Genomic DNA, 24,529 nt, shown 5'->3' on the forward strand with positions numbered 1-24,529 from the left:
GAGGAGAGACACTCCCTGTGGGGCACGGCGGGTTGGTGAGGGCCACACGGCCCCGGAAATGCAGACCTTGGCCACAGCGACGCTGCTTCTGGGGTCTCTCGGATGTGGGCGCAGAGGGCAGGGCCCGCTGGGACGGCATCACAGGGTGGGCCTGGCCGTCCTGGGGACAGCGGTCCTCATGATGAGCTTCAACCCAGAGCGAGGGAGCAGCTGTTGCCCTTGACCCTGGACCCTGATCGCATCAGCCAAACCCGCGACCCAGCCTCAGGTCATCAGGGACAGTCGGTGAGTCTGGGAAAATACGTCAGTGGGAAAGGCTTTTGGTTTAAAAGTATCCACTGGTTCTCTGCTGTGCTTAGAAAATCACACCGTCTTTGCTGTCTCAATGTCCCCTCCTGCAGAGCAGAAGAAAAAGAACAGCCCCTTCCCACCCCCGGGGGTGCAGGGAGGACCGGAATCAGTGTCACAGAAGAAGGCGGGGTTTTGTTTAACCACGTCACCGGGTCCCCTCTGCAGCACGGGTACAGCCATGTCTGCGGGACTCAATCACAGGAGCCCCCGAGAAACCTCCGACTTGCTCCTCGGGCTGCGAGCACCCACCCTCTGCGTTCAGGTGCAGGGACGGGCAGCTTCCAGCGGGCGTTTTGCCTCGGGAATCGGCAATGACCTGAACACAGGAGGCTCTGCGTTCTCGGCGGCGACAGGGTGAGCGCAGTGTCCCGGGAGAACCAGTGTTTTCTGCAGGAGACCAGCCAGGACGTTGCTGGTGGCAGGGAGGGCCTCGCCCGCGGCCGTGGCAGGCCCACGCGGGCCACACGGGCTGCGGCTCGTTCACAGGCTGCAGGCAGCGCGTAGTACGATGAGAGACGCTCACTCTGCTCCCCAAATACGGGGCTGCATTGCCTCCTCGTGCGTCCAGGACGGCAGAGCCGGGTCCCCCACGGGCACCAGGGTTTGAGGAAACGTTCTATCCACAGGGAGCAATCCTTCCATTTTCAGAGAGAAAGCTCTCCGGAGCGATTCCCGGTGGGACAAGCAGGGGACAGATGTCTACAGGGACGGAGCCAGATTCTCACCTGGTGTTGATCCTTGTCAATAATCACCACTTACACATCCGACGACACGCTGCCGTGATTTATAGGTCGGCCTCGGACACTCTCCTTCACGTGTCCTCACTGAGTGCTAATAATCTCCCCGAAGCCCACACTGCGGTCAGCCCCGCCCTGCCGTGCGCTGACCCACCGAGGGGGCTCCCAACAGCTCGGCCACTGACCCTCTCTCCAGATGCACCATGTTTACCCTTTTCTAGAATTTCTGTAAGGGTCAAAGTGCTTCCTGTCTCTTGCTGGACAGGAAACAATAAGAAACACAAACGCAACGGGTGACCTAGTCCCCGTGACCCAGGTGACCCGGGTCCTGAGGAGTGTCACCGGTGCTCTAAATGCAGGTGGATCAGCAGGGCTGGGGAGACGAAGCTTCGTCGATCTCTGTTCAAAACTATCAGCTCTCGCTGTGAACTGTAACTGCCTGGCTCCTCGCGGCCGAGTGAGTCCTGAGGATTCGCCGTTCATTCTTCCCGTCTCATGTCTATTATTCAAAACAGCCTGGGTTGCTTTTTTCTTTCTTTTTTCTTTTTTAAAGGGACGATGAGACTCTCTGTGGAGATTCCCTGGCAGGTGGGTAAGAGGTCATGCGACGGAATCTACAGGTGCTCTGGGTGCAGGAGGCTCAGCCCGACGCGGGGAGGATGCCGCTGTTACCATGACGTTACTGCAAGGGCTGCTGGGCTGTTCTCTTGTTCTCTCCTTCCTGCATGGGGTCTCCTGGTGCTCCCCCCAATCTCCTCCCTGGCCTTGCTCCGTGCCTCTCTCTCCGAGGGGTCTAAGCCTGAGCCGTAGCAAGGTCAGGACTCTGGTCACTGAAGGAGGGAGGACACAGGACTCTGGTGACTGCAGGAGGGAGGACACAGGTGCTCGTGAGTCACACCGCATCCTGCCCAGGGTCCTGTGCACCGGTCCACCTGACCCCAGAGGCGACGCCAGGAGCCACCGACAGCCTTCTTCCCTCTGCCTCCATCACCCCTGCAGGCAGGTCTCTCCCGTAGCGCCATTCCAGCTGGCGGCTGACGTCAGGAGGGGTCACCTCCCCACTGTCCACTCTGCCGTACGAATGCCAGAATCTCTGCCATCCACCCCCGAGGACAGAATTTTAAGGGGACAGGAACCACCCAGGAGTTGTGAAACCACACGAATGTCGTGACTAACTTCTCTGGACCTGGTCTGAGGTTGACCAAACCGGACCAAAAAATAAATAAAAAAAATAGTGCTTATTAGTAAACAGAACCCTGACATTGAAGCCCTTTAAAAAAACACGTCGGACCAGTTCTGATATTTCCCACAGGTTGTTCTGTGAAACTAGAAACTCGCCTGAAAGGCACCTGTGTGTCTACAGTGCAGAGACCGGAGGTTCCATACAAGATGGGGGGTGGGGAAGGCGTCTGGGGTGAGCGGCACGGAGAGGCTTAGCGTCCACGCCCTGGAAATGATGGGGCCCCCAGACACGCGACCTCTAGTCCTGCTCCTCCCCGGCCCCGGAGACCACGCCCCACCGAGATGATTAAACTAATGAATCCTCTTGTGTGGTGAGGTGGCCCCAACGGGCTTCCAAGACCTTCTGGATGGACCCTGCGGAGCCCCACACCACAAAGCCCAGGCACAGCGAAGCCTGCGTTTCACGTGACACTTGACGCTCTAGCGGAGGCCCTGTCCCCCCCACACACATTGTCCTCACTGTGCCTCACTCAACCTGCAGAGACACCCCCCTGCGCCTCCCACGACCCACGGAGACGCCTCCCTGCGCCTCCCACGACCCGCGGAGACGCCCCCCTGCGCCTCCCACGACCCGCGGAGACACCTCCCTGCGCCTCCCACGACCCGCGGAGAGACGCCCCCCTGCGCCTCCCTCGACCCGCGGAGACGCCCCCCTGCGTCTCCCAGGACCCGCGGAGAGACGCCCCCCTGCGCCTCCCTCGACCCGCGGAGACGCCCCCCTGCGTCTCCCAGGACCCGCGGAGAGACGCCCCCCTGCGCCTCCCACGACCCGCAGAGACGCCCCCCTGCGTCTCCCACGACCCGCACAGACGCCCCCCTGCGCCTCCCAGGACCCGCGGAGACACCTCCCTGCGCCTCCCAGGACCCGCGGAGAGACGCCCCCCCTGCGCCTCCCTCGACCCGCGGAGACGCCCCCCTGCGTCTCCCAGGACCCGCAGAGACGCCCCCCTGCGCCTCCCACGACCCGCGGAGACGCCCCCCTGCGTCTCCCACGACCCGCACAGACGCCCCCCTGCGTCTCCCACGACCCGCGGAGACGCCCCCCTGCGCCTCCCACGACCCGCGGAGACGCCCCCCTGCGCCTCCCACGACCCGCGGAGACGCCCCCCTGCGCCTCCCACGACCCGCGGAGACGCCCCCCTGCGCCTCGCACGACCCGCGGAGACGCCCCCCTGCGTCTCCCACGACCCGCACAGACGCCCCCCTGCGCCTCGCACGACCCGCACAGACGCCCCCCTGAGTCTCACACGACCTGCAGAAACGAGGCAGGAAGCAGCACCAAACAGCTCACAGCCCAGGTGACTCCGGCATGTTCACAGGCGACTCTGCTTCCGGACCCCCTCCCAGGACCGTGGTCTGTCCGCACACTGGGCCCCTTCCAGTGACCCCTTCAAGGCGTAGCTGAGAAAACCTCTCCTCGTGGCACCTGTGAGGCTGTTGGCTTTCTGTTTTCCGGCAGAGAAAGGGCGCCTACCCCAATGTGTCAGGTGGAATTAGACTCGGAGTCCACCCTCCCATGAATTTAGGACACGGGCTCCCACTGATGGATGGACGCTGACTTCCGAGAGGAGGCGCCTCGTTAACTAACGCACGTTGCCTTAACAACAACAGTCCCAACACCCACTGCCCATCCTATGTTCAACCTTGTTCCGGACCCCTCAGAAGTGGACACAGAGCCACAGCCAAGATACACGGGGGCAGGAATAGCACTGAGGTGTTTATACACGAACGATTCCAAATGTGTTCTATTAAAATTATTATTATTATTAGAGAGGAAGGGAGGCAGAGAAAGACTCCCACATGGACCCCAAATGGGACCCACCTGGCAAGCCTCCTAAGGGGTGATGCTCTGCCCATCTAGGGTGGTTGCTCCATTGCTCAGCAACAGAGCTATTTTAGCACCTGAGGCAAGGTGCCATCCTCAGTACCTGGGGCCGACTTGCTCAAATGAGCCATGGCTGTGGGAGAGGGAGAGAGAGAGATAGAGAGAAAAGGGGGAAGGGGAGGAGTGGAGAAGCAGATGGGCACTTCTCCTGTGTGCCATAGCTGGGAATCAAACCCAGGACTTCCATAGCCAGGCCGATGCTCTACCACTGAGTCAACCAGCCAGGGTCCCACACTGTTCTATGCTTATATATAACACATAGGGGAAGAATATTTCGCACACAGCATTCCCCCCGCGCTCGTGTGAGATGAGCCTGCTTATCTTTCACCTTCAACATTGAGCATGACCTTTGGCCCACAGGTCATCCATAAATAGTATCGAATGACTGCGTGAACGAGCCGTTGTTGACCTGAACTATTTCTTTTTCCGACGTAAGATTGCTGAGTCACCGCACGCTCTCAGGATGGCGCAAAGTGCGAAGCGTCTTATATTATCTCAGTTAGCTGACATCTCATCTCTGGGGCCCAGAGCCATGAAAACTTCTGTTGCCGAGAGCAAGCCCCTGGAGGTCAAGGAGGACGCACGAGGAGGTGCTCGGCCCCCCGTGACAAAACAAGACGATGGTCCGGGAAACCTGAGAGATCGCCGTCTGCTTCCAGACTGGACAACGGCCACTCAGTGCCCAGCACCGTCTCTCAGAAACAAGCGCTCGGCCCACACACACTGCAGACGTGTCTACGCCGCAGCAGGGTGTCCCGCACAATTCTCCCGAAGCGTGTTCGCACGCTCTCCGTTCAGTAAGAGCCGAGGGGACTCCGACGTTCTGCCACCCAGACACGGCCACGTCCAGAAACAGCAACCGTTCTGTCGTCCCATTTCCATTTTCAAAAGCACCTTCGACGAGGTGGGTTGGTTTTGCGGCACTTCCGGCAACCCAGGAACATCCACGTTCCCCGTGGCAGCGTGAAGACGAAGACACCTCGAGGCCAGGAGGTCTGGGGCATGACGATGGCGCGTGAGTTCGAAGGCGCTTGGCCGTGCGGGCCCGTTACACGATCAGGCTGCCTCCCCAGTCGGGGTGGGCCCACCAGAACGAACAGTCCACACACACACCCGTGCTTGCTCCGAGCCACCGAGCCCACCTCCGGAGGCTAATTGCTAAATTACCATGTTCCACGTTGATCTGCCTGCACGAAGTACACTGAAGGTTTCCTGGAAACCAGCATCCCCTCCGATGTCCAGTCAAGTGTTACTAGGAGTAACAGGCGGTGCGTGGCTCTCAGGGACCCCGGGGCCTTGGACCGTGTTAACTTGCAAGGGGAAGGGGGCCCCGCTCCTTTGCTCACCCTGCTCCTTGGGCAGGTGTTGAGGTGAATACCCTGTCTTTCAAAGAGAGTCCCTGGCTCACACGTCTCTGCACCTCTTTCGCCTCCGTGGGGTTGGCAGAAGCAGGGCTACCTCTGCTCTCTCAGAAGCACAAAGGTCCCAGGCCGGGGCCAGGCGTTTTGTTCAAGAACACAGGGAGGCCGCCGCAAACTCGGAGCTAAGCCAACTCCATCCACATTCCTGGCTGGACAGCAAAACCTCAGGACCGCCAGGCAGCCAGCTAAGGACGGGGCAGCCTGGTGCCGGTTTTGCTTTATTTAGCCAACATTTGATGTCCTGCCATCACAAGCTCCGGCGGCAGCACCGAGCTGAAAGTGCGTATGGCTGCGCGTGCCTTTAGACGGACGTGGGAGGCAGGCTCCTGTCTGGGAGCAGACAGCAGACGGCTTCGCAGAGCCGGCCCTGGGCATCGACTCGCCCCTCCTGGCTTCCCCTGACCTTGAGGGCTATTTTTAAAAGTCTACAGACTTGCAAATCTTACAACTTTTACGGTTCCAGTTGGCACACAGCTTGAGCGACCCAGGTTGCTGAGTCACCTGTCAACTCACCACGGTCACCGCTGCCTCTGAAAGAATTCTTTACAGGTGACAGGCGCGTGACTCTCGTGGGGGAACCCCTTCAGGTCGGCCTCAACTCGGCTTTGGACAGGCCCTTTCGTGGCCAGTGCTTCTGCAGGACACGCCTGTGACCACATCTCCCCGTGCACGGATGTGGCCCGGAGCTTTGCACGCAGTCACTCGTGTCCCCTAGCTCCACGCGGTCGCTCGCGCCCCCTAGCTCCACGCGGTCGCTCGCGCCCCCTAGCTCCACGCGGTTCCCTAGCTCACGCGGTCATTCGTGTCCCCTAGCTCCACGCGGTCACTCGTGTCCCCTAGCTCCACGCGGTCACTCGCGTCCCCTAGCTCCACGCGGTTCCCTAGCTCCACGCGGTCACTCGTGTCCCCTAGCTCCACGCGGTCGCTCGTGTCCCCTAGCTCCACGCGGTCGCTCGTGTCCCCTAGCTCACGCGGTCCCTCGTGTCCCCTAGCTCACGCGGTCGCTCGTGTTCCCTAGCTCCATGCGGTCGCTCGTGTCCCCTAGCTCCACGCGGTCGCTCGTGTCCCCTAGCTCCACGCGGTCACGCGTGTTCCCTAGCTCTCCTGCATGGCGTGAAAATGGAGGAACAGCAACAGCGCCAGCTCTCCCTTCTCCATTTTCTGTCCACCTCAGGGAGTCATCCTCCTGGAAATATCCAGCTCTCGGTCCCGGAAGGGCCCACCCCTTCTCCGGGGGGCCTGGGAGCTTCCACCTGTGGTGCGGAGCCCTGGCCTCCTCACTGCACCGTCTGTGTCCTCCCCCCGCTCCCAGATCACTCTGTCCCATGTCACCGGGGAAGGAGCTGCAGTTTGTAATTCACAGCAGGCGGGCCCTGTGGGTCCCTCCTGCCTGTCTTGATTGACAGAAATGCACCATTTCCCCTTTAAAAAGTTTGTGTTTCCCAAAATAACTACTCAAGGGCTATTAACATCCAAGGTCTACATCCCCGTCTGCTCCACCTTCCTCCCCAAGTAACCAGACCGTGATAAAACATGGACAGCTGGCCCTGGCCGGTTGGCTCAGTGGTAGAGCGTCGGCCTGGCGTGCCGGAGTCCCGGGTTCGATTCCCAGCCAGGGCACACAGGAGAAGCGCCCATCTGCTTCTCCACCCCTCCCCCTCTCCTTCCTCTCTGTCTCTTCCCCTCCCGCAGCCAAGGCTCCACTGGAGCAAAGTTTGCCCGGGCGCTGAGGATGGGTCTGCCTCAGGCGCTAGAATGACTCTGATTGCAGCAGAGCGACGCCCCAAGATGGGCAGAGCGTCGCCCCCTGGTGGGCATGCCGGGTGGATCCTGGTCGGGTGCATGCGGGAGTCTGTCTGACTGCCTCCCCGTTTCCAGCTTCGGAAAAATACACAAAAAAAACCAACCAAACAAACAAAAAAAACATGGACAGCTACCTCTTCCGCAGTGTCTTCCACAGCGGGCGTGGCCTCCAGGTCCACGTCTTCCTCGGTGGTCTGACAAAGAGACACATTAAATAGAGTTAGTGGGACAACACTCTTGCCAACAGCGTCCGACAGGCGGTAGACACCAAGGACTAACTGGACATGCCACACGAGCCCGTGGGGACTGAACTCACTTGTATCTACAGGGGGCTTCGCACCAGAGACGAGTCCTTCGTATGACAGCCAGTAAACAAGGCAGCGGGTGTCTACGACCACAATTCCAAGTGACTAAATCAACCAAACGTGTGTAGCTTACACCACAAATGGACGGGAGGAAGGCCGGGTGATTTAGGTCACTCCCAGACCTGCGGGTGGGGGTGGGGTTACCAGGGGAGAAAAGAAGGGAACCCAGAGGTGACAGTGAGGGGTTCGATGGGAGGGAAACCACCACCCCAGGCTCAGCTTCGAGAATGCACTTAATCTGGGGACTTCGTGGCCCACCAAGACAGCGCAAGGGTTTCTAAGGGATCGGGTCTAAACAGGCCTGTCCGGGCCTCAGTCTTGGCGCTCGCTGCTTCGTGACTTCAGGCAAATCGCTGAACTTGGGCCTCGGTTTCCCCATCCATGAAATCAGGACGGTAGCAAACCTTACGGCCTAGGGATGTGGAGGGGACGCAGTGACTTGACACCTACACAGCATCCAGCTCGGCGCACGCAGGGGGCTCGGCGCACGCAGGGGGCTCGGCGCGCGCATGGGACTCCTCGGTGCGCGCAGGGGGCTCGGCGCGCGCATGGGACTCCTAGGTGCGCGCAGAGGGCTCGGAGCGCTCAGGGGGCTTCGCACGTGCAGGGGGCTCAGCGCACAGGGGGCTCGGCTTGCGCAGAGGGCTCAGCTTGTGCAGGGGCTTCGTAAGTGCAGGGGGCTCAGCGTGCAGGGGGCTCGGCGCGCGCACGGGACTCCTCCCTCGGTGCGCGCAGAGGGCTCAGCGCGAGCAGGGGGCTTCGCCCGTGCAGGGTGCAGACGCTATTTCTAGTTCCCTTCTAGTAACCCTCAGCTAACCTCACGACGTAAGCTAGAACAGGAGACTGCAGGAAGCATGTTTAGTGTTCAGCGCTTACAAAAGGGCTTTTCCTTTCTCGGATGCCCAATGACATCCCAGACAGACCAATCAGGCTCAGTCCTCTGAGAAAACCCTCGTGGAACAGGCCATCAGACCTGGTGGGCTGGTCTAGCCCTCGTCTCCCTCAGCCTTTCTCCCAGGCCTGCCCTCGGCCTTCTGGACCCTACATTTGAGACGTGCCTTTCGCTTACCAAAACACGACTCACACAATACACAGTGTGTGCTTCCTTTGGAAGCCAGATTCTTTGGGGAATTGGAGGGCGGTCCCAGTTTCCATCTTAGCAGACGCTTCCTTGTCAACAACACGCCACAGTGATGGGTAAAATATACCACCCGAAACAATCCATGAAGCCACGGGCACTTTCCCGAGACCGTCCCGTGAATCCCCCTGGTCCAGGTGCTGATCTTTGTAAAAGACAGTGTTTTTTGGCACACTCGCTCCCAACTGAGCTCAGGTCTCCCCGAGGACAGATGGGAAAACAAGTCAGAGGACCGACCGCAGCTCATCAAGGCTGAAGGCGACCGGAGCCCAGGCCGGAGGCCCCAACCCCTGGGAAGCCAGCACCCAGGCACGCCCCGCTGGTGTGCAAGCAGCTAACGCGAACGCTGGCATCTCACGGATTTCCTCGTCACAGCAGTGCGTGTGCTCTTGTGCCAAGATTTTTTTTTATGACATTTCATTTGGCGTTCGGGGGCCAAATGTTCTGCGCCTCGTTCTGCCCAATGCCTTGATGTGTGTGAGTTATTTTCAGATCACAAGCATACAACACGGGCAAAGCCGGAGAGTACAATCAGCCTCGGAGTCCCAGGAGAGACAGATCTCACATCTTTCTGGGTTTTGGAATTTTCCTCAGGACTTGAAGCGCCTTGGGGTGGGGCTGGGGGTGGGGGATCCACATTCCAGGCTTAATCTTTGGGTAGAAAGAGCTCTGATTCCTTTCCGAGTCCCAAACGCACAGGCGTTGAACGTTCAGCCTTCATAAACGCAGTCCACAGGGTGTAGTGTTCCAAGGCGTCCACCCAGGAAGCCGGAACACCCTTCCTGATTTACCCCGTGTGCCTCAAACACTTTAAACGTTGGCCTTCTTCACGGGGTGGCAAGGCCGTGTTGTCCATCGGTCAACTCTGCTTTGAATTCTTTTCGTGTCCAAGTTTTCTCTAGGTGTTTGCAAATGGCTAATTTTGCAATGTCTAGGGTCATGACATATTTTTAAAGTGAGACTACTCCCTGCACGTCCATAGTCAGTCGATTTTAAGAACAGGGAAGATACCAGCTACTCCCTAGGCCTCCGGTCAGTGGACGTCGTGCAAAGCCCAGAGTCCCAGGAGAGATGCTCGGAGCGCCCTTCCACCTCCCTCCGACCTTCCTTCTAGCCAAGCCCGTGGCCAGCCCTGCCCAGGGGCCTCCTTCCCGGGGGCCCAGTTGCTGGCCGGACCTCCACCCTAAACACACATAGTTCAGATGACCAGGCGGGCCTCAGAAAGCACCAGGACACAAGGGAAGGACTCCTGGCCAGTCATTAGTTCAATTAACTCATTCGTTCCATTCAAAACAACAACAACAACTTCAGGTGGCAACCCTTTGTAAGTGACAGGCTCTTTCTAAGGCTCTGCCTTCTTCGAGGCCAAGAGGCTTGTGCCACATCACGTACAGGCAGAAGCATCCCCAGCAGCAAAGAGCTCTGTGTCCCCTCCCTCCTGGCCCGGGGGCTTCTCAGGGGCTGCAACGTCTGCCCGGCTCCAGCCAACACCAGGCTCCCTGGCCGTGTGCCTCTGCCGAACCCCAGCATACACTCCGAGCATTGCCAAGTTAGTGTGCCTTCCAAAAACAAAAAAATACTAAATACAAACTATTCAGTAAATTCTCTTCTACAACAGTTTAAAGATTCTCCACTCAGTTCAAAATTATGTTTTGTGTCTGACTTACTATAGAGAGTACGAGGTACAGTGCATACATCACGGATATACAAATCTATAACACATTTAAAATAGTAAGAACTGAATGTATCGGTATGATGCTGGGCACGTAGGAAATGAGGCAAAAAATGAGAGCTCGGATTTAGTGAAGATTTAGCGAGTACTGTAGTTAAAATTAGCCATTTGCAAACACCCTTGGCATGGCAATAAACACAGCCCGGGGTTATCTAATAATTCAGTAGGTGGCAGTAACTTTGGGGGAACTTTCTCTTCTTCTAGGAAAAATGTATGTCAGCCAACGGTAATTCAAATGAAACAAGTCAAATTCCAGGGAATAGCGGTCCGCGTCCCCCAGAAAGCACAGAGCGAAACAAGTCAGAAGAGTGTCCTGTCTCCCCTCCCCCGCCTGCCCTGGGCGTAGACCTGGGACACGGGACACCCGTCACCCCCTGACCTCTTCCCATCCTAGACCCCACCCTCCTACTGAGCAAGGACCTGCTGAGACTGCAGGTGCCTCCGGTCCTTGAGAAACAAGTTGTGCTTGTCCCCTCCGGACTGCCTCCTTCCCTGTGGCAAAGGCGCTTTTCGCCCTTTGAAGCCACTTGTTGAAGGAACATCAAACCGCTGTGGGTTCATCCCTGAGCATGAAGGCCTGAGGACACGGACCAGCATGCTGAGCTTGGCTCAGGGCCGCGATGTTTGTCTTCCTTTCATTCGTGACCGTGAGGAGACTCACACCGCACACAATGTTGTGTGTGTGTGTGTGTGTGTGTGTGTGTGCGTGCGCACGTAGATGATGTTTACATGTGTCTATATACACACATGCACAGTGCACGGTGCAATGCACGCCTCTGGGCACATGGCACACCCAGCCTCTGCCGCATAACTGGCACTGGGAAAGGCTGAATGCGTTATAGTAAACACACGCTCCACTTGCCCGGAGTTGGGCTTTTCCAGGGCGCTGTGACCAAGTCCATTCCTCTCTCTCTCTCTCTCTCTCTCTCTCTCTCTCCCTCCTTCCTTCCCTCACTCCCTCTCCCCGCACTCACCTCTATTTCCATGGGCTCCACCTCGATCTTCTTCCATAGCTCCAGCAACTGTGCAATCGGCATTTTAGAAAACTTTCCCTTGGATCAAGAACTGACAGCGAGGAAGGCAGCCGCAGCGGCGCCCGGCAAGCTGCGCAGAGGCGGCGGGCAGGACGTCAGAGCCGGGGGGCGGGGCGGAGGTGCGACCCCCACTCCCACCCTGCGGGCCCAGCGGTCCTGGGGGTGAGCGGGGAGCCCAGGGGGCCTCAATATGGCTGCGCTGCTCTGTGTCCTCGCCTCCCGGCTGCGGCTCCGGCTGGAGAGCTCCCTCCGCGCTGGGCGCTGGGGCGGCAAGAGCAGGAGGAGGAGACAGAACCAGCCCGGTCCCCGCGGAGACTTCGGGGAGTGCGCGCGGCTTGAGTGGCAGCCTCAGGTCGGGCTCCCGGCCTCCTCCTCCCTCCCCCTGACATCGCCACTCCCTCCCCTTCCCCCCACTATTTTACCTTAATTGGCTCTAAATGATGGGTGAAAGTTGGGTCTGAGGATGCTGCTGCCATAGAAACTGCATAGCAACCAAGGGCTGGGGGGGGGGAGGGGCCCTGCCGCAGGCTCTGTCCTTCTCCCTCCCAGCGCGCACACAAACACACAAACACACACATACACACGCACGCACGCACGCACGCACACGCACCGCCCTTCCTTTGCCAAGGACCCCTGTGAACCTCACACGACCACCTTTAGCCTCCGAATACAATACAAGGGGCCCGGGCAAGAAGCCAGGTGCCAGGAGAGCTGCTGTCCCCGCGTTAAGGTTGAGGAGACTCTCTGTGTCACCAAATGGCTGTGGAGGGGACAGCATTAGTGACCTCTCCCGACCCTCTATGCCACCCTTCCCTAGCAACACCTGGGAGAAAAGTAACCTGAGACCCAGGGAGGGAGGGATGTCTGGTCACCCTTCCTGAGCCTAGGCTGCCCCCCCCCCCGGCCCCCGCGTGAGCCACAGCTGTCCCTGCCCCCCCCCCGGCCCCCGCGGGAGCCACAGCTGTCCCAGGGCACAGCTCAGACCCTAGTGTCCCAGCAGTGTGGCTGCGGCAGCCTAGCTCTCTCTGGAGAAAGCATGGGAAGAAGGTGGCAGCTTCCACCCCCACATTACAGGATCTACTGAAGTCAGGAGCAGGAGTTGGAGGGGGGGGGATGCTAATTCAAACAGTATAATTCGATGATTTATGAGCCCCCCCCGAAGAACGCCTCGTTCAATGGCCACATTTTCCCACTTGCACCCTGTTTCCTAGAGGAGTGCGTGTGTCTGAGGCCCCGGGACAGGCAGGGCGGGCACTGCCCACGGACACGTGCTCAGGTGGCAGGACCGGAAATGGGGTCCCGTGTGTCTGACTCACTTGGGGTGTCCTCTCCGGAGTCGGACAGGCAAGGACACTGGGAGCATGGTTTTCTGGGGGGGGGGGGGACAACCGTTTCTTGTTTTCTTTCTTTTTCTTGGAGGGAGGGGGGAATCCTTTCTGTCTTTTTTTTTTCTTACCCCATTTCCGTCTCAGAATGTGAAAGAGCTGTGAAAATACATTCATCTCCTCAGACTTCTAAGTGCTCATCTGACACCATTTTTTGCTTGTTTGTTTTGGGTTTTTTTTCCCCTCCTTTGGGAAACAGTGTTCAAGTCTAATACATCTTAATGATGCTTCTGGAGTGCATTTGTTTCTATAGCAAATGCCTTTAACTTTGAGAAAAATAGCTAAGAAGGTAGCTGACTGTCAAAAAAAATGATCAAGTCCTTTGTCGTTTTCATCTTTATAAAATCCCTAAGAAATCTTACTAGCAAAAAAACAACAACAAAAAAACCCCCAAAATTCTAAAAAAGCCCCAATCCCAAATATTTTATATTTCAGGGCAGAAAAAAAAATGAAAAAGAGTCAGATGCATCAGAAGAGGTTTCACTTAGTGTTGATTTAAGAGAGTCACTTTATCTTTCTACAAAATGGGGCCAGTACAGATTTTGAAAATGAATTCCATTCAAAATAAAAATAATACCGGCATTGCTCCTTTTCAGAGCGGACGTTCTCTGGCCGGCAGAGCAGGGTGAAGGCGGCCGCCGTGGGCACCGCCATTGGGAAGTTCGGGGCAGAGTGTGGAAGGTCACAGGCGAAGTATGTGATGGAATAAAGGTAGGGAGACCATTGATATAGAAGATTGTGCTGGAGAGAGATCAAGATTTTCCCTGAAAACATGGAGCTCCTGAAGGCACATACGGAGGGATGTGAACCGGGTTCCTTCCTGTGTTTATAAAACCTCCACTCTCTGGAATTTTCCATTAGGCATTCTGGGATGGGCCCAACTGAAGGGAATTGTTGGTCCTTTCCTTGGGGAGGGAACGGAGGACCAGAACCTTTGTGGGGACTTCCCGTGAGGGACCTGGGGTGGGGGTTAGGGTGGGGGTCTCGCCCTCCACTGAGGAGGCAGACGTGACCTCTGCTGCTGGAGCAGAGCCCTGGGCACAGGCGGGGGGCCTCTCCAGAGTCAGTCATCAAACACCGGGGTGCTGCGTCGAAGGCACATCTTAGGGATTGCTGAACGGAGGAGATGGTTCGTAGTTTAGCAAGCGGCCTCTTTGTACACTATGCCGGTGCAACACTAATAAAGGGACTGAACGTCCCTTTCACAGGGGAGCGAGGGCCCAGGAGCAAGCAGGTGGTGGATGGGGCAGGGGCGGGGGCAGGGGCGAGGTGCGGGGGAGGAGCCGTGAGGTGCGGGGGAGGAGCTGCAGCCCCGGGTTCCCGCGTCCCTGCGTGCACCACTCACTCTGCACAGCTGCCTCGTAAACACCTGGGATTGTCACTGATGAGCAAACAGGCACCTTCAAGGAGTTATCTCTCCCCCAGGTTTTAAGGGCACCGTCTGGCACTTCGACGGGTCCAACCGGCCAAGACATGGTGCCAGGGGCGCTGGGCAGACAGCGGACGGGGACCTGCACACAGACTACTAGGAAACCAGAAAACAAAACAAAAGACAACTTTCAAAAAATATATGTATGGACCCAGAAACGTATGAGCTGCATTTAAAGTTGAATTAGGAAACACAGACATCCAGAGGACACGTGTTCGGAAAGAAAATGATGGTCGTGTCTAAACACCCAAAAGGATCTTGCTCCGTCCACGTAAAGAACCAAAGAAATCACGTCTGACGGGACCTGAGTGTCCAAGTGAACTCTAGGAAAACTCGATCGGAGTTTTCAACACGAACACCAGCTTTGAAAAGCTGGCTTCCCAGAACCCGAGTACACGAGCGCCCGTTTCCAGGAACCTTCCCGCTGGAAAGCGTCCTTAACGAAGCCAACCCACAGACCAGCAGCCGGGAGACCCGTCACCAAGTCATCGTGAAATGAGACGTGTGACTCGGCCTCGAGTGCCCTGCACACGGCGCCTGGTAGAAACTGTCACTCTCCCGAGTAAAGGGACATCTGAGGACCCTGTGTGCTCATCAGAGCTTATAAAGCGTCTCTGGGGTGCAGGAGAGAGCCGTCCGCCCTGTGGATTTCCAATAACCAGGGGACAAGGTCACTGTCCCCAAGAACAGGCGTGGCGCCGGGACACCTGGCTTCGCGGAAGTTGGCCTCCTTGCCGGCGTTGTGGATGGAACAGCTGCTGTGAGGTCTCACGTCATGTGACCATAAAAGAGTGGGGGGATGTGTGTGCTGCCCAGGGAGAGGGGACCCGGTGCTCGAGGTGTGTGCTGCCCAGGGAGAGGAGACCTGGTGCTCGAGGTGACAAAAACGGGCTCACATCCGTGTTGACTCTAATGCACATTGTCAAACAACCCGAAAGCGTTATCCTGGGTGGCGCCATTTTGCAAGCGAACACGTCCAAATGATTTGGTGAAGCGAAGAGAATCATTCGTTTCTGGTGGCGTGGTCACCGGCCTTGGACCTCACTCTCCGGTTTCACAACGTTCTCCCAACACCTCACAACCCAGTGAATTTTCATTTGAACAACGACAGCAGCAAACACGTGCTATCCACTGTTACGGGCTGAACTATCCACTGTTACGGGCTGAACTGTCCACTGTTACAGGCTGAACTGTCCACTGTTACGGGCTGAACTGTCCACTGTTACAGGCTGAACTATCCACTGTTACAGGCTGAACTATCCACTGTTACAGGCTGAACTGTCCACTGTTACAGGCTGAACTATCCACTGTTACAGGCTGAACTGTCCACTGTTACGGGCTGAACTGTCCACTGTTACAGGCTGAACTGTCCACTGTTACAGGCTGAACTATCCACTGTTACAGGCTGAACTGTCCACTGTTACGGGCTGAACTGTCCACTGTTACAGGCTGAACTGTCCACTGTTACAGGCTGAACTGTCCACTGTTACAGGCTGAACTGTCCACTGTTACGGGCTGAACTATCCACTGTTACAGGCTGAACTGTCCACTGTTACAGGCTGAACTATCCACTGTTACAGGCTGAACTGTCCACTGTTACGGGCTGAACTGTCCACTGTTACAGGCTGAACTGTCCACTGTTACGGGCTGAACTATCCACTGTTACGGGCTGAACTGTCCACTGTTACGGGCTGAACTGTCCACTGTTACAGGCTGAACTATCCACTGTTACAGGCTGAACTGTCCACTGTTACAGGCTGAACTGTCCACTGTTACAGGCTGAACTATCCACTGTTACAGGCTGAACTGTCCACTGTTACAGGCTGAACTGTCCACTGTTACGGGCTGAACTGTCCACTGTTACGGGCTGAACTATCCACTGTTACAGGCTGAACTATCCACTGTTACAGGCTGAACTATCCACTGTTACGGGCTGAACTATCCACTGTTACGGGCTGAACTGTCCACTGTTACAGGCTGAACTGTGTGAGCTTGTTAGGGAGTAGGGTCTCCGTGGCGGTAATTTCCTAAGATGAGGCCGTTCTGTGGTAGACGGGATGTCCCGTTCAGTCCGGATATCCTTATAAAAGGTGGGATGTGGACACAGGCACCCAAGGGCCACACCACGTGACGGTTAGAGTGATGCCACCACGAGCCAACGAGCAGCCAGCACCGGAGAGAAGCCTGGCACCGACTCTGTCCGGTGCCTTCAGAGCAGGCACGGTCCTGCCCCCACCGTGACCTTAGACTTCAGCCACCAGAGCTGAGGCAGTCCTTTCTGCTGGCTGAGCCCCCAGGGGTGGCGCTCTGTTAGAGCAGGGAGTGTGTGTACACACCCCCAGGGAGGATGAGGAGAGACTACACAATGGTAAACAGAAAGCCGAAGAATGCCACGGTTCCACCAAGGTCAGCAGCCCGAGGTCCAGGAAGGGCTGGTGTCTACAGACCCCCCACCCACATCTCCTCCTGCAGGGCCTGCCCCAGGGCCAGGGACATTATTTCAGTCCCCAATGGCCAAGCTCCAGAGAGGCTAACACAGCCCCCCATCCCCCACTCCCCACCCCGCCAGCAAAACCACTTTCTACCTGAACCTTCTGTCGTGTGCCCAGAAGGACACAAAAGGTAATTGGAATGCAATCCCGCCTGTGCTGCAGGCTGAACCCAGAGCCCCATTTCCAACAACAGCGTCGTGACTGGCTCAGGTCAGCCTGCACAGCGGCTTTTATTCATTTTTTATTTTTTTTTCCTAAAAGGAATTATTCACAGGGAAGAAAAATAGGCTGAATGCAGAGTAAACATCCTCTCTTTATTATGAAAAGTAAATTATATGCTAGGAGAACAGTTTTGTGGTTTTTTTTCTTTTAAGAAGCTTTTACTTAGAGTCCTCTCAACTGCATTTTCTTTATCTCGCTGGTGAGAAACGTCCGCCGTGACTCAGCTCGGCCCACGTGGGTCCTCGGGGTCACCTCTAGCCAGGGCCAGGTCCTCCCGTGTGTGGAGAAGGAGCTGACCTCTGAGGCAGAGACAGTACTTACCGGTGGTTCCAGCTGCACGAATCCCGTCCTGAAGGAAGAACGCCCACGCTAAGGAAGGCGTAAAAATGATGAAATGTCTCCATCTCCCTTCACAAATCACGCACCTCCTTTGCCCACGAATAATACCTCCCGGGACTTAGCCCAGCCGTGTAGAGAGCCTCCCTGGTCGTTGCCAGCCCTCCGGGTCTCACCGACCTGCCGAGACGGCGAGGCAGACGCCGCGCCCTCTCCTCATTCGGCATACTCCGCGGGAACTGCCTACTGCAGGGGTCCCCAAACTAGGGCCCGCGGGCCACATGCGGCCCCCTGAGGCCATTTATCCAGCCCCCGCCGCACTTCTGGAAGGGCACCTCTTTCATTGGTGGTCAGTGAGAGGAGCATAGTTCCCATTGAAATATTGGTCAGTTTGTTGATTTAAATTTACTTGTTCTTTATTTTAAATATTGTATTTTTTCCCGTTTTGTTTTTTTACTTTAAAATAAGATATGTGCAGTGTGCATAGGAATTTGTTCATAGTTTTTTTTTATAGTCCGGCTCTCCAACGGTCTGAGGGACAGTGAACTGGCCCCCTGTGTAAAAAGTTTGGGGACCCCTGGCCTACTGAGTGAGTCCCAGAGAGTCATTTATTTCAGCCTCAAGCTGAATGTATTAGCTCCAAAAGGTATTTCAGCCCCCAGAAGGCTGATCATACAGCCCTTCAACGAATACCCCCCGGACGAAACAGCATTAGGAGATACAGTCTTGGCCGTGTCCCCGAAGCTGTGCCTTATCTGAAAGACCTTACCGTCCTGCACACCAGGTGTTTTAACGGAATCTGCCTGAGTAGCCATGGTCTTCGAGGAAGATGTTAAAAAGAAAATAAATGTCTTTCTAGATTTATTTTTTTAATAAAAAAGCACTTCCTGTTGAACCAACCCAAGTTCCTTTTGAAAACAAAATATATTCATGTTCATCTATGACAAGGGGGTCGTGTAAAATGTCCTGTTAAGAAAAAAGGAAACGTGAAATCTATGGAAACTGTCGACACAGCGTCTGGCCTTGAGGACAAGCAGAGGAACCCCGACCTGACCGGTGACGCGGGGGACAGTCCCCGATGCACGTGGGTTTCTCATCCTTCCTTCCCTGCTAATAATGCTGGAGTCTCTACCGAGCAAGACGTGACCGTCAGTTACGAGGTTAAGCATGGAAGAAGGCAGGAAACGAATCCATAAGGGTGGCTGGAGACAGTCACTGGCGAACGTGGTTTCCTGGACTCGAGGCGGGGCCACAACAGACCTTGGAAGGAACTAGAGCCGGTCAGAAATGTGCGGGGCGGGGCTCTCGTTTGATCCCTGAAGTCTCAGGGGTCAAGAAAAGGTCCTCGGTCTGCATTCGGACTTTGGACAAGTCTCTGCCCGACAAAGGGCGATTGGAGGCTGTGGAGGTTGGGTGCTCGTAAAGCCAGGAGCCACAGCCAGGGCCACCATCACAGCAGCCTGGCCCATGCAGGCTCGCATTGGATTCGGACAGTCGGCAAAGAAACAGCGGAGCCAAAAACTGGTGGACCATAGTCTTTAATTCTAGCTTGCACCCGGCGGGCAAGTAAAAATACACACTGGGCTCCAAAACCCAGTCACATTCAGTGCTCACAAAGCCACTGACTTATCCGAGTTTCCTAGAATCAAAGGTTTCTAGCCCACCAGACTTATTCATCTCTGTTCCCCATCTCCTTCCTTCTCCCAGATACAAACTCTACACAAACTGGCATCTCACTCAGCACTCCGCCATCTTGGCTGCTTCTCCTGGCCTCCTCCACGTGGCCTCCTTCCGCTGCTGGCTCTACTCTCTCCGCTCTCTCATGCTAACCTCAGGAACCAAGAGCCCAAACTCCCGTTCTACCCCCACTTTATACTGTAGATTCAAACCCTTTAATCCAATATACAAAATAGGGAAGTCTCTAATACAAAGTCACTTCTCTGAGGCATGATTGGATTGTACCACCCCACATCAAAAAGGGTGGAAAAGGCTTAATCCCAAAACCAAGCCCCAGGTTACAAGGATTCTGCCTGCCTTTAGAGACACACATTAATATCACCTGGGTGACGGCCTCCTCGTGGGCAACGCCTTTTCTAACAAAGTGAGCATAATACATTTTATCTGCCCAACAGTGCTGCAGAGGGAAGGCCATTAGGACAGGACCCAACGGATCTGTCTCCCCGGATCAGTGCATTGGTGACTGACTTTGCCAGAGAGCTATAATGATGATTTCCCCCCTACTTTTAAATGCAAATTCAGATGAATATCAGCTCTACTTCTGAGAACCCTGATTCAGGAATCATCATCGCAGGGCGTTTACTTAAAACGCAAGGGCCCCTTTACAACTCCTAGGTGATTTCTTGAGAAGAGTTCAACCTCACCTTGAATTCTCAGACTGGCCTCGGGAATGATGTCGAGAGTGTTTTTTGTAATGAGAGAGAGAGTCTTCAGAAGAGTCCACTCTGGCCCTGCCCCTCAAGTCTTCAGGACACCCCTCCACACACCACGATGGGAGGCATGTGACCGATAGCCCCAGGGTCGGGCGGGGCACCCACACAGGGCAGCTCTCTCAAGGGAAGCAGGAGCCTGGGGCAGGAATCCCAGCCTTGGTAGTCCCCCCCACCCCATTTCCCCTCGGTGTACCCCCAGCCCCAGCCAGGCCCGTCCCACTTCCTGCCTCCGCAGGGTCTCCCCACCATAAACACCGATGCCCGGAGAAGCCGCTGGGAGTGGGAGAAGCGGGGGGCTGGGCTGCGGGTGACCAGAGTGGCCCCCAGGGCTGTCTTGTAGAACTGGGGAGAGACCTCGGAAGTTCCCCAAGGGTCTGGTGCGATGGTGGCTCCGTCTCAGAACTTGTTAGATTTTACAGAGAAGAAATGTGACATCTGCCACGCCAGAGCCTCCGTGGGCTGTTTTCTACCCACTGGGCGATGGCGAGAACGGCCTGTTCCTCGGGACAGATGGATGAGAGGTCAGCCCTGCCTCGGCCACAGCCTCACAGTGGTCAGATCCCGTGGGCATCCTGAATAATAAAATCCCAGGTGGGCAAGCTCGGCCACCTGAGTGACGAAAGAGGAGACCTGGTTCTTTCCAGCTGTGATCCTTGACCCCGGCGAGCGCGTAGCAACCACAGGACGGTTTCTCAAAGCTCACGCCCCACCACTCTGCGGGCCTGGCCCCAAGCCGGACCCCCTGGAGCCCTGAGGGACGCCCTGCGGGCCTGGCCCCGAGCCGGACCCACCTGGAGCCCTGAGGGACGTCCTGCGGGCCTGGCCCCGAGCCGGACCCCCTGGAGCCCTGAGGGACGCCCTGCGGGCCTGGCCCCGAGCCGGACCCCCTGGAGCCCTGAGGGACGCCCTGCGGGCCTGGCCCCGAGCTGGACCCCCTGGAGCCCTGAGGGACGTCCTGCGGGCCTGGCCCCGAGCCGGACCCACCTGGAGCCCTGAGGGACGGTCTGCGGGCCTGGCCCCGAGCCGGACCCACCTGGAGCCCCGAGCCGGACCCCCTGGAGCCCTGAGGGACGTCCTGCGGGCCTGGCCCCGAGCCGGACCCACCTGGAGCCCTGAGGGACCCCCTGGATCCCTGAAGGAGGGCCGGCAATTTCAGCTCGTTTAGTGCTTCCGCAGACCTGAGCTTCTGCCGCATAATAACGCTCCCGTCTCGGTTCTTTGAAACGAGCCCCAGAAGCCTTCTGATTTGTGTGCTCCATCCGGCTTTTTTTTTGCTGTCGGTGTTGATTTTCCTTGAAGAAGAGGCTTCTTCTGTCTCGTGTTTGGAATGCTGATGACGGCAGCCTTTCAGATGGCAATCGTGCCAGCCGAGAAGACTCAGCCCAACGCTTCTCCTCTCTGGTAAAAATAGATGTTTTCCGTTTGGAGTGAATGGCGTTTTCTCTGCCTGGTCACATGCTGGTCCTCATCAGCGTGAACCTGGGCTCTCTCTCTGCAGAGACGTCCTCTAACTGACCTTTGGAGAAGCCCAAAGAGAGGAAAGAGGGTTTTTTTTCCCTTGACCCCCAGAGCGTGTGTCATTGATTATCGGGTGACCACACTGTGGGGGAAGGGCTGTAAGACGATGTGCCCCTGGGTCAGTGACCACGAGGGGCCGAGATGTCTGACTGAGGCTGGCCGGTGTGTTTCCAGAGAAGTCAGGGTGATGTGGGGTGCCCACACCTCCTCCCTCGGCAGGTGCTTCCCCTCCCCCGACCCACCCAAAGTCATCAGCCCCTGGGCCGGGAAGTGTGCCCGGGCAGGACTGCTCTCGTGGGTCGCGGGCACCCACAGGAGCCTCACTCTCCTGACACAGCCGGAAGCCTCCCCCGTCCCCCGTCCAGAGAGGGTGGGGCTGTCCCCCTCTTCAAATGGCCACACTCATCTCAGCCCCTCCCAGGGAGGCGTGCCCTCCGGCTGAGCTGGGAGAGCCCTCAGGACACGGGTCACAGATGTGGCCACTCTCGGCAGCCCCGTCCCTGCCCCTCTCTGCCGGGAGTGAGCGCAGATCGTGGCTGAAGCGGAGACAGGGCCTGGTCATCTCCGCCACGGAGCCCAGACAGATAAACAACAGCCCCAGGCCCTCTGTCGCTTTAAACTTGTTACCGGAGCTTGTTCCTGTGCCCGGTGATGCCCCCCACGGCCTGGAGACGGAGACCCGACCCAGAGGGACAGATTTCCCCGCCCGGGCTACACTCTGGTCGGAAGGTCAGCAAGAAATAAATAAGTCCTCCATGGCCCGTCACACGACGATCGGAGCGTGGATGGGGCACGTCGGCCGGGGGTGGGGTCGAGACACATCCCCCCGGGAGGTCTGCCCGCGAGGATGTGGAGGCGGCGAGGGAGCCTGTGCCCAGACAGGCAGGAGGGGGCTCGTCCGGGAAAGAAGGGCCACAGTGACACGAGCAGGGGGCACAAAGAAGACGAGCCTCCTCCCAGCACCGTTTCAAAGCCGTCCTTTAACACGCAGCGCAGTAAAAATCTCCTCCTGCGTCAGAGCATCCTCAAACCCACCGTCAACCGCTGTGTAAAACTTCGCCGTGTGTATGGGATCCGTCCCCACGGATGAACATCCATCCTTGCTTCCGTAAACATCTCTGCGCACAGCGCTCTGGGCTGGGCTGAGGGGGAATTCCCAAACAAGGCTTGATCGGCTACGGTTGTGAAAAATGCCCCTTGTTATCTGCTCCAAGAAAACACGTTTCATCTTCCAAAGAGGAGAAAATGAGCGTTGCCTACGAGGGTGGGTGACTTTTAAAGGGGCCTGAAAGATCTCCGTGGCTCAAACACACTGTCCGTTTTGGCCCATTGTCACGAAAGCGGGTACGGCCACTTTGAAGGGTTGACTTGTTGACAGAAGTGAGTTGAGCCCTGTCCCGTGTTCCTGCTAGGACAGCGGAAAAATGCAAACACACACACGCTACAGAAGTTCATTTTAATTTCATTGTGGCTAAAGTCGAAACCCAACTGCGATGTACAACCGAAGAGAATAGACCAGTTGAAAACGAAACAACAGAAGAGAGAAGATAGTGAGTACAATGCCCACTCCGTGTGACACAGCACAGAGCAAAGGCACAGCTAGTCAACAAAGCGCTGTGGTAGGGGACGAAGATGTGCCCGACCAGGCGGTGGCGCAGTGGATGGAGCATCGGCTTGAGACGCTGAGGACCCAGGTTCAAAACCCCAAGGTCACTGGCTTGAGTGTGGGATCAGAGACATGACCCCGTGGTCACTGGCTTGAGCCCCACGGTCACTGGCTTGAGCCCCAAGGTCGCTGGCTTGAAGCTCAAGGTCACTGGCTTGAGTCCAAGGTCGCTGGCTTGAGCAAGGGGTCACTGGCTCAGCTGGAGCTCCCCAGGTCAAGGCACATATGAGAAAGCAATCAATGAACAACTAAGGTGTTGCAACTACAAGTTGATGCTTCTCATCTCTCTCCCTTCCTGTCTGTCCCTCTCAATCTCTCTCTCTCTCTTTCTTTCTCTCTCTCTCTCTCTCTCTCTCTCTATTTCTCACTCTTTTGCTAAAAAAATTTTTTTTTTAGATGTGCACACACATCAATGGGAGAAAGTTCAATTAGTAAATGCAGAAAATGTACATGAACTTAAATATTGAACAGCAATTAACAAAGAAATAGGTTATTCAATGACTTGTGGGGAAATCAATTATTTGGGGGAAAAATAGTTTTAAGTCTCATTTCCCAAATAAATAAAATTAGTGAGGGATAATTAAAATCTTTCTTGTGAAATATGAAATCACAACCCAAAGAAAATACAGGTGGATATTTATCTGACTTGTTTGAGGAATGACGTTTTACGCACAGAGGTGGAATAAGTCATAAAGGAATAGACTAACAGATTTGTCTACATAAACTTTAAAGACGACTTGACACTGGCGTGGACAGTGAAATTTTGCAACAGTGATTTTTCAGCCTGACCGGTGGTGACGGCACAGTGGATAAAGCATCAACCCATAACGCTGAGGTCGCCGGTTCGAAACCCCAAGGTCGCCAGCTCTGAGCACAGGCTCGTCAGTGGGGGGATCGTCCACGTGTCCCCAAAGCTCACCAGCTTGAACCCAAGGTCACTGGCTTGAACAAGGGGACACTCGTACGGCCCCGGTCAAGGCATGTGTGAGCAGCAGTCAGTACACAACTAAAGTGCTGTGCTGATATTTCTCATCTGTAACACTATTGATATTTCCTGATACATCCCAATGAGTCATATGTCCAGAAGGTTCCTCACAAACGGAGATGTGCCGGATTGGACCGTGCTAGGCTTGCCCGATGCTTAGGTGATTGATTGTGGTTTAATCATCGGAATGAAATGTTCCGAGAAACAAGGAGGTGAGTCTCTGGGTTTGGAAATAGGACCCCTGAGCAGGCAGCTCACAATGACTTGGCTAAAGGTCCATGGTGACCTGAAAGCCACTTCGCTCTTGGAGGGACAAGAATGCACATCACCGTGCAGTC

At 56.3% G+C, this 24,529-nt stretch overlaps 1 protein-coding gene across 1 annotated transcript in view; it reads right to left on the minus strand.

The window, feature by feature from the left end:
* The window catches only part of RPS6KA2 (ribosomal protein S6 kinase A2), a 242,493-nt gene extending 230,556 nt beyond the window's left edge, over nt 1–11,937 (minus strand). Inside the window, exons 1-2 of the mRNA XM_066372859.1 lie at nt 11,649–11,937; nt 7,574–7,633 (exon numbers count right to left, since the gene is read on the minus strand). Coding sequence (XP_066228956.1) covers nt 7,574–7,633; nt 11,649–11,711 — 123 coding nt within the window. The 5' untranslated portion in view covers nt 11,712–11,937. The remainder of the gene's footprint in view (nt 1–7,573; nt 7,634–11,648) is intronic.
* Nucleotides 11,938–24,529: the final 12,592 nt, after the last annotated feature.

Source organism: Saccopteryx leptura, chromosome 3 (genome assembly GCF_036850995.1).
Source record: "Saccopteryx leptura isolate mSacLep1 chromosome 3, mSacLep1_pri_phased_curated, whole genome shotgun sequence".
Lineage (NCBI taxonomy): Eukaryota > Metazoa > Chordata > Mammalia > Chiroptera > Emballonuridae > Saccopteryx > Saccopteryx leptura.